This window comes from Conger conger, chromosome 11 (genome assembly GCF_963514075.1).
Source record: "Conger conger chromosome 11, fConCon1.1, whole genome shotgun sequence".
Lineage (NCBI taxonomy): Eukaryota > Metazoa > Chordata > Actinopteri > Anguilliformes > Congridae > Conger > Conger conger.
The window spans coordinates 47,200,249-47,210,248 of record NC_083770.1 but is presented as its reverse complement, the minus strand read 5'-3'; the positions used below and the strand labels follow the sequence as shown (position 1 = coordinate 47,210,248).

General features: G+C 53.4%; 1 protein-coding gene across 1 annotated transcript in view; it reads left to right on the top strand.

The window, feature by feature from the left end:
* ap1b1 (adaptor related protein complex 1 subunit beta 1) overlaps positions 1-10,000 on the top strand; it is a 50,552-nt gene that overhangs the window by 23,173 nt on the left and 17,379 nt on the right. The window contains 5 exon segments of the mRNA XM_061260028.1: positions 1,092-1,257; positions 1,930-2,028; positions 5,189-5,448; positions 7,474-7,681; positions 9,779-9,808. Of these exon segments, the coding sequence (XP_061116012.1) occupies positions 1,092-1,257; positions 1,930-2,028; positions 5,189-5,448; positions 7,474-7,681; positions 9,779-9,808 (763 nt within the window).

Here is a 10,000-nt window from a genome sequence, read left to right as displayed (position 1 = left end):
CCCCGTGATGTCACCATCCGGCGCTCCGTACAGCTGCACGCCCGACCCGGGGGGGGGGGTTACCACGGCGATCCGTATTCATGCGGTGCAGTGCAGCGCTGACCCACATTGCGTGAGGTGAATTCAGCCTCGTCTCCCCGCTAATGAGAGGAGAGGGAGAGAGGCTTCCGTTCTGCCACAGACGCTTCTTCTCCTGCCCGGGGATCGAATTGAATTGAATTTTTTAACCGCATTCAAATGGAACCGACCCTCCGGCCCCGGTGGAGACTGCACACTGCGGAGCTGCCGCTGAGATCCCGCTGGTGGGGTGAGGTAGGGGTGAGGGGGTGAGGTAGTGATGTTGGGTGAGGTAGTGATGTTGGGTGAGGTAGTAGTGATGAGGGGGTGAGGTAGTGATGAGGGGGTGAGGTAGTGATGATGGGTGAGGTAGTAGTAGTGATGAGGGGGTGAGGTAGTGATGTGCTAACGGACCTCCAGCCAGGCTCCGGCTCCCCTCCACCACCGCCAGGGCACCAGGGATTGACAATTCCTCAGAAGCTTTCGAAGCTAAATGGTAAATGGGTTGCATTTATATAGCACCGCCACCTTTATCCAAAGCGCTGCACAGTTCTCACACACACACACACACACACACAAACACACACACACACACACACACCAACGGCGATTGGCTGCCATGCAAGACACCAACCAGCTCGTCAGGAGAATTTGGGGGTTAGGCGTCTTGCACAGGGACACTTCGACACACCCAGGACGGGGATCGAACCGGCAACCCTCCGACTTACCTCCTGAGCCAATGTCGCCCCCAGTGGATATCCTGCTTGCAACCTCTACCGCCAAAAAGCACATTTCCCCATTGAACTACATTCAAAACTGAACAAATTACTCTCCGGGGACTGATTTATATAAGATTATCATTAAATTCCATTCCCTTGTACACCCAGTGTACACCCAGCTCTAGTGACAAAAAGCCCCACAGTCAAACATGGCGGCCTCCATGAACTGGCTTCATTCCCCTTTGAGCATCCTGTAAGCTGAAGCTGTCTCCAGTTCCTGTATTTTTGGATAACCCCCCTCTCTCTCTCACGCAGGTACGAGAGCGTGATCGCCACGCTCTGTGAGAACCTGGACTCTCTGGACGAGCCCGAGGCGCGGGCGGCCATGATCTGGATCGTGGGCGAGTACGCTGAGCGCATCGACAACGCCGACGAGCTGCTGGAGAGCTTCCTGGAGGGCTTCCACGACGAGAGCACGCAGGTCTGTCACTCAAACCCCGACGGCCAACGGGCTTGCTGTATCTCAACCCCCACCAGCCAATGAGCTTGCTGTATCCCAACCCCCACCAGCCAATGGGCTTGCTGTATCCCAACCCCCACCAGCCAATGGGCTTGCTGTATCTGAGGCTCTGACTCACACCGGGTACTCCTAATGATTTTGTGACGGGGGTTGGGAGGACGGGGGTTGCAGGGTTGATCTGAAGAATGGTTGTTATGGTTTCAGCCACCATGATGATCTTCTCCACACTTGGAACAAGCCAGAATGTACCAGACGAGAATTCTCACTGCGTCCTGAATTTGTAGGGGAGGTGGAAACTTTGAAACAAACATCGGATTTATTTTAGAGGAGCAAAGCGGAGGTTAGCCAAAGGGGAAGACTTTGATCAGTGTTTTTTTGCGGTGGTGTTTATGGGACGCCGACAGTTGGAAGTTGCAAGCTCTTTTATCCGGGCTATCGACTTCGCCTCTTGTCAAAATAAACATGGAGGCAGTGCACTGTTCCTTTTTAGCCCATTCCTTTGAGTTAACAACACCAACAAAAAAGTAACTGATTTTTACCTGTTCCTCTCTAGTACCCTGAGCCAAGTAGCTGGACTGGAGGTTCAGAGATGACCTTTGACCTGTGTCTGTCTGTCTGTCTGTACGCACACAGGTTCAGCTGCAGCTGCTGACAGCCATCGTGAAGCTCTTCCTGAAGAAGCCCACAGAGACCCAGGAGCTGGTGCAGCAGGTGCTCAGCCTGGCCACTCAGGTGAGTGCAGCGTCGCCACGGCAACGTCACGCCATCGTCACCACGGCAACGTCACGCCATCGTCACCACGGCAACCAGCTAACACTGCCCAGGGAGCGGGGAGAGAGAGAGAGAGAGAGAGAGAGAGAAAGGAAACTGTGTTTTTGGGGCGGCTGTGTGCCTCACCCTGTTACGGCACTGCTCCAGTGGGGTGGGTGCTCCTCGCGGTCCGGTGTCCCAATGGCCGGCGAGCTCTCAGAGAGACACGCACTGGGCTCTTGCACGGCCCACAGGTTAGAGCAGGGGTCGGCAACCCTGGTCCTGGAGAGCCGCAGGGTGCGCTGGCTTTCGTTGTTGCTTGGCATTAATTGATCAATGAAAGCCGTTGATTACACAGTTAACTCACCTCACCTGGTTTCTTGGGTCTGAATCGTTGCTTATTTTAAGGTGGAGACGAAAGCCAGCACACCCTGCGGCTCTCCAGGACCAGGGTTGCCGACCCCTGGGTTAGAGGGCATGAGTCAGCCGGGATTTCAGCGTCTCATTGCTCATTAGTGACCCCCACTGGTCAGCCTGGCACCCTGACGCTCTCCTGTTGAGCGGCGCACGGAGTGTCTTCCTCCAGTCTGCCCGTGTGACTCACACCTGTGACATACGTGGCGATCGCTCCTGGGGAACGTCTGGCTGGCTTCTGTTGTTACTCCACACTTTTTTCTTTTTTTCAATTAAAGCGGTTAATTGGACAGTTTTCCTCTTATCTCTCCGCTGTGTTTATCTCTGCATTGCTGCGAATTCCCGATAAAGCGATAGCCTGCCACTCCGCTGCTATCCAAGACAAAGGGTCAACCGCTGGCGAGGCGTTCGATCACCGGTATTCCGGGCGGGTTAAAGGGCATCGGGGGGAGAGGGGGGGAGGGGGGGAGCACGTCACCGCTGTCTGACTCCGGCTCCAGCCCCTAAAAATAGCCGGCGCTGTTGGCGCGGCGGCTCACGTACGCGTTCTCGTTATCGCCCTGATTGTATTAACGGGACGTCCTTGATTAAGCCTGACGCCTCCGGGGCGTAAATCCACTTCCTGTCGCCGGCCGGCGGAGCGCCATCTGCGGCCCTGACGTCTCGGCGGCGCGGCGGTAATTGAAAACGCCGCTTTCTTTCTTTTTTTTTTTATTTTATTCGTTAGTTTCTCCTTCGCCGTAACAAATGCAGCAGCGTTCCCGCCCGCCACTCCCGTGAAATACGTGATGTCATACCCCGGTTCCCACGGGGCCTCGTGTTTAAATTAGTTTCATTTCTCCTCTTCTGCCGCCGGCCCACTGGTAATGACTCAATCAGGCCAGTCCTGCTCCATTTTATTACCAAATTCCACTGCTGTAGTTTGCGCTCGTTCCCCGTATGTGGTATGTGGTATGTGGTATGTCGCTGTCCGTTTTGTATGGAGACCGGTCTGGGTGCTGGATTCATTCAAACGGAGGGCAGAGTTGGGGCGAAGGCTCTAATAGGCTGAGCTGTTTTCGGTTGGTGGCCCGGGACACACGGAGGTTGGGTGAACAGGCTGAGGGCGGCGGCCCTCTGTGACACTCAGCCCTGGGTGCCGGCCCCACCTGCAGCTGCTCATGAGCACACAACACAACGAGCTCCATATGGGCAGTTTATTGTTTATTGTTCTTTTAATCAGCAGCTGTGTGGAGGTTTTCAGTGATGCACGTTTCACCCCTATCTCCACTCCGCTCGTCCTCCCTGACAGTCTGAGTGGAGGTGACCTTTTAGATGTGATGTGTGATTCTTGATTTCTCAAATGAGTTCACTGGTTTGGTGGGTCAGGGTGTGGAGGGGCGGGGTTTGGTGAATGAGGGGTGTGGAGGGGCGGGGTTTGGCGGATGAGGGGTGTTGAGGGGGCGGGGTTTGGTGAATGAGGGGTGTGGAGGGGGCGGGGGTTTTGTGGATGAGGGGTGTGGAGGGGCGGGGTTTGGTGGGTGAGGGGTGTGGAGGGGGCGGGGTTTAGTGGATGAGGGGTGTGGAGGGGGTGGGGTTTGGTGGGTGAGGGCTGTAGAGGGGGGTGGGGTTTGGTGGACGAGGGGTGTAGAGGGGGCGGGGTTTGGCAGGTGAAAGGTTTCTGTGGTCGTGCTATTGACTGTGATGTCGGGGGGTTACAGATTTCTCCTGAGGAGGAAAGTAATCCCCATATTTCACGAGTCAGTGCTCCACTGCGGTGCCTGGGCACCATGGCGATGGCATTATTACTGCAGAAGCCTCTATCCCCCCCCCTCTCTCTTCCCCCCTCTCTCCTGAATTAGGGTAATTTGCTTCGGGTGCCAGTTTGCACAGCCTGATCTAAGGGAAGTGGAGATATAAATAAATATTTTAACACAAGTCATAAATAATAGATAAACACTAAATAAATTCTGTTACTAACCCACCACCCACCTCTCTCCTCTCTCCCTCCTCTCTCTCTCTCTCTGTATCCTCCTCCCTCCTGTCACTTCTCCCCTGATGTCCTCCTTTCTCCACCTCCACCACCTTTTTTCCCTCATTTCTACTCTTCTCCATTCTCTCTCTTTCTCTTTCATGTTCTCTCTGCCCATCTCTCCCCCCTCCGCTTCTCCTTCCTTCTCATTTTATCTCTTCTCTCTCTCTCTCTCTTCCTCCCTCCCCTCTCTCCCTCTCTCTCCTCTCTCTCTCTCCCTCCTCTCTCCCTCTCTCTCTCCTCTCTCTCTCCCTCTCTCTCCCTCCTCTCTCCCTCCCTCTCTTCCTCCCTCCCTCCTCCTCCCTCTCTCTCTTCCTCCTCTCCCTCCCCCTCCCTCTCTCTTCCTCCCTCCCTCCCCCTCCCTCTCTCTCCCTCTCCCTCTCCCTCTCTCTTCCTCCCCTCTCTCTCTCCTCTCTCTCTCTCTCTCTTCCTCTCTCTCTCTCTCCCTCTCTCCCTCTCTCTCCCTCTCTCTTCCTCCCTCTCCTCTCTTCCTCCCTCTCTCTTCCTCCCTCTCTCTTCCTCTCCTCTCTCTCCTCCTCCTCTCTCCTCCCCTCTCTCTCCCTCCCTCTCTCTCCCTCCTCTCCCTCTCTCCCTCTCCCCTCCCTCTCCCCCTCCCTCTCCCCCTCCTCTCCTCCTCTCTCCCCCTCTCTCTCTCTCCCCTCTCCCCCTCTCCCTCCCTCTCTCCCTCTCTCCCTCTCTCCCTCTCTCCCTCCTCAGGACTCTGATAACCCGGACCTGCGGGACCGGGGCTACATCTACTGGCGCCTGCTCTCCACAGACCCGGTGGCGGCGAAGGAGGTGGTCCTGGCGGAGAAGCCCCTGATCTCGGAGGAGACGGACCTGATCGAGCCCACCCTGCTGGAGGAGCTCATCTGCCACATCGGCACGCTGGCGTCCGTCTACCACAAACCCCCCAACGCCTTCGTGGAGGGCAGCCGCGGCGTGCAGCACAAGAGGCTCCCCGCCCGCTCCGGATCGTGAGTGTACCCCCAAAACCCTGTCCCAGCGACCTGCTAGTGTACCCCCAAAACCCTGTCCCCATCGACCTGCTAGTGTACCCCCGAAACCCTGTCCCAGCGACCCCCCTCCGGGTCGTATGTGTACCCCCAAAACCCTGTCCCAACGACCTGCTAGTGTACCCCCAAAACCCTGTCCCAGCGACCCCCTCCGGATCGTATGTGTCCCCCCCCTCACCCTGTCCCAGCAACCCCCTCCGGATCATAAGTGTCCCCCCGAAATCCTGTCCCAACGACCTGCTAGTGTACCCCGAAACCGGCCCGTCCAGATCCTAAGTGTCCCCCCAAAACCCTCCCGCTCCAGATCGTAAGTGTCCCCCCAAAACCCTCCCTTTTAGAATATTCTTTTCCACACGTTGGTGTGCTTATTGAGAATTGACTGAACTGAAGTTTGCAGAGATTAGGTTTGTTTTTCCCCCTCCTGCGTCCCCCCCAGGGCCAGCAGACCTTGAATCATTTCTATTTAAGCCCAGCCAAGTTTCAGGAAATTAATTTAAATCCAGACTCTTCATTAATTTAACAAACCTCAACATTATTGACATTTTTTTTTTTTCCCCCCACATTTGTGTGAATTGAATTTCATTTAATTTCCTGGATGGGCTGAAAGCTAATGCAGTCGACCCCAGACGCGGTGGAACGCAGGCACCCATTTTAAACAAGCCCCGTGCCACTGCTGCCTAATGGAAGCTCTGCTTGTACATTTCCCGGATATTAAGATTCAGACCCAAAAATATAGATTAACTACAATATGTGTATGGAAATCTATACTTAAAAAAATCCTTGTCACAAATTGCGTGTTACCGGATAGGATTGCCTTGATTGGAGCATTTATTATATATTATTTACGACTTGATGTACCTCCTGTAAAACAATAATGTGCAATTAAGTGTAATTGAAATCCGTGCATTTTCTGCACGGTTCTGAAATCTTTGTTATTCCATTACCATCATTCCTTTAGCAGTGTTCATCCATTTTACTCAGCCAGTTTAACAACTTGCAAATGCCGGGTATTACTACACTGTAGCTCAAACCCAAAAACTCCATTAGGGCTCTTTGAGTCTGCTCTGGGGTGTAGATAAGAGGCGCTTAGTGGAATCCTTTTGTGCTGGGATTACTGTTGAACGGCTGGAGTAGAAATCGCTGAAGAGTGCCGGGCGCGTAGGCTTCTGTTGTTTTTGCTTCGTCGTGCTCTGCGAAGTTTTACCGTCCCTCCGCTTCTCTGCGACCACCGCTGCGCTTTTCCAGGGGCAGGGAGATTTCTGCAGCGCGGAGATTAATGCAGCGTGCTCCAGTCCGGAGTGCTGTTCATCACTTCTGGGTTTCAGAGCCGATCGGCTTAATGTTCTGGGCTGTCTCTCGCTCGCTCTCTCTGCGGTGTGAAAATGCGAATAAGCGCGTCGCCCTGGGGTTCCCCCCGCGGGGAACCTGCATTCGTTCTCTCTGCCTGAGCGGGTACCCTGTCATGGAGGCTCTGCCCCCTGAGAGGCCTGGGTAGGGGGGGGGGGGTCTGACACCTCTGTCCCCTGAGCGAATTTTAACTTCTCACCGGTGTTCTGTCTCCCTCCTCCCTTTCTCTCTCGCTCTCTCATTCTCACCCCTCTTCTCGTTTTCCTCCCTCTGCCTCCTCCTGTCTTCCTCCATTTCACTCCTTCTTGCACTTTATCTCTTTTCCTTGCACTTTGTCCTCTGCATGGTCCCTCACTCTTTATCCACTCATTCCTTCTTTTTCTCTCTCTCACTCACTCCCTTTCTCTCACCTTCACACTAATGCACTCACATACTCTCACTGAAATACTTGTTCACATATTCATTCACTCTCACATACACTCTCACTCTCTCACTCTCTCACTCTCTCTCACTCTCACTCACTCTCACTCACATACTCTCTCTCACTCTCACTCACTCTCACATACTCTCTCTCATATTCTCTCCCTCCCCCTCTCTCTCTCTCTCTCTCTCTCCCCCTCCCCCTCTCTCTATCCTCAGTGGAGAGAGCTCAGAGAGTCCTGAGTCAGCCCAGCCTGCGGGGGGCGCTGTTTCCGAGGCCCCCCCGGCCGTCATCCCGTCCCAGGGAGACCTGCTGGGAGACCTGCTGAACCTGGACCTGGGCCCCCCCACCACCGGGGGCACGCCCGCCCCCTCCACCATGCAGATGGGTGCCATGGACCTGCTGGGAGGGGGACTGGATAGCCTGGTAGGTTCCGCCGGCCGTGTTGCCATGGTGAAACTACACTGCAAAAAAAAATAAAAAATTAAATTAAATTTATAAACAATTTTTTTTGCAGAGTAAGACAAACATATTTCCAATTAGTCATTTCAAGATTTGCCAGTGGGGTAAGAAAATTTTGCTTGTCAAGCAAACTTAATGCAAGCGAATATTTTCTACTTGATAGAAAAAAATAAATAAATAAAGATCTTATTCTTATTCCAAGACTAAAAAAACGTAAGACGCAAGTTCTTTTGCAGTGTATGCTACGGGCTCGAGAGGCACTGATACAGGATCAGCTGACCCTGCCCAAATACTGACCAAACCATTAGGGAGAAAGACACGCAACTGACCTCAGATCAGTGCTCAGGGGCTACTTCATCCTGCACCACAGTACCGCTATATTTTGACGGGATTGTCGCAGGGGTTGCGAGCAGAGTCTCCGTGACTGTTCAAAGCTTTGTTTCCTGTGATTAGATTATCCACTTTTCTTCAGAATTCCTTGTTTTCCTCTCCCCTTTTTTTTTTTTTTCTTCCCCAAACTGCATCGCCTCACAGATGGGGGAGGAGTCAGAGCCGGTAAACTCTCAGACCTCATTGGCTGTCGTTGCTTTAGTCCGGGCGTCGCGTAGTGAGATCCACTAGAGTCCTGTGATGTCTCTTACGCTCCATTAAAACGCCGTCATGCTTTCATACAGAACCACTCTCCCCGCTTTCCTATAGATCCACGTCTGTTGTCTGCCGTTGAGCACCCATCTCACTCATTCTGGCCATTTACCCATCATGCCTTGCCCCCCCCCCCATCCCACACGAGAGGCTCTTTCCAATCTCCTATTTTATCGGTCCATCCGACTGATCTGGAGATCGATTGAGGTCCACAGTCTTTAAGGACCTTCCGACCTTAACTGCTCCCTGTGAGGAGCTGGGAGGCTCTTGAAGGCCACTAGAGCTAGGATAGACGAGTGCTTCCTTTGCGGACGTATTTTCTTTTGGAAAATGTGTATAAATGACATGACGTATAAGAGGTATACGTTTATATATGACGCATACATGATGGACCTGTGGATCCACCGCTCCATGTCCGCCGTGTCTGTAACTGATGTGGCCTGAACTCTACGCTCCAAAGAGCCAGGGACGTTCCGTTTGCCCGGTGCAGATTTCCTCGCTTCCTCCATCCTCGCTTCCTGTCCTCGCGTCCTCCGATGGACGGGTGGAGCTGGAAGGACGCGAGGAAAGGACCCGAGGAAAGGAAGCAAGGAGGTGAAAAACAGGCGATGGGAAAGAGCCCGTGGTTGAGCGTGAGCGCTGTGGAAAAGAGGCGGCCATCTTTCACCGTGTGTTTCTCCTCTCCCAGACCAGTGTGTCCCCTCCAGCCTCCAGCGACTCCCCTCAGGTATCACTAAGATAAGATGGCGGTTCACACGTAGAGTAGAGACCTCTCTGGAGGAATCGCTCCACAGGACCAGGGCCCCTCCTGTCCTGTAGTGCCCGAGAGGGCTTCTGGAGCGAGCCCAGAGGAAGTGTCGTGGCTTCGGACGCAGAGGGAGCCATCTTCTGTCTTTGGCCTGCTAGCGTAGCTCCACACCTCATCCTCCAGTATTGTGCCCTCGTTACCGATCAGACCTGGGTCAAATATGTCATAGTTTTGGATTCCAATACTTTTCTACACTTTACTGTACTGTGCTTGTCTGGTGTCTTTGCTCTCAAAACGAGCAAATGCCACCTCCTGGTCCTCTTGGTGGTCTTCGTTGAACCAGGCGAGATCAATCAAACAGAAAATATTTGAATCCAAAACAGTTTCGTATCTGACCCAAGTCTGTGCCTGTTCCTAAAGTACGGTGCTAGTTTGTGATCTTAGTGTCTCTGTGTTCGTTTGGTATTCCTCTTCTCTCCACTCCATCTTCTCCGTCTTGTGTCACAGACCACCGCTAGCCGCTAACGCTGTAGCGCCCATCCACCATCCCTCTGAGCGTGTGCAGCCTCTGCCTTCACTCTCTGTTTGTGTCTGTGTCTGTGTCTGTCTGTGTGCGTGTGCGTGTGGTTTTAGGAGCAGCGTCTTAATTAAACTCATCTGTCTGATTTCAGCTCGGGGGAGACATCGGAGGAAGCCCTGCGGTGAGCTGCATCCGCTCTTTCAGCCTTTTCTTTTGTGTTTTTCTGGTTGGAATATAATGAGAATTTCTTCAGGTTGTTTGCCAGATGTAAAAGTTTTGCCAAAAAAAAAATTAAAACAAAAACTTTCTCTCCTCTCCTCCCCCAAACTGCCTCTCTCTCCCTCCCTCCCTCCCTCCCTCTCTCTCCCTCTCT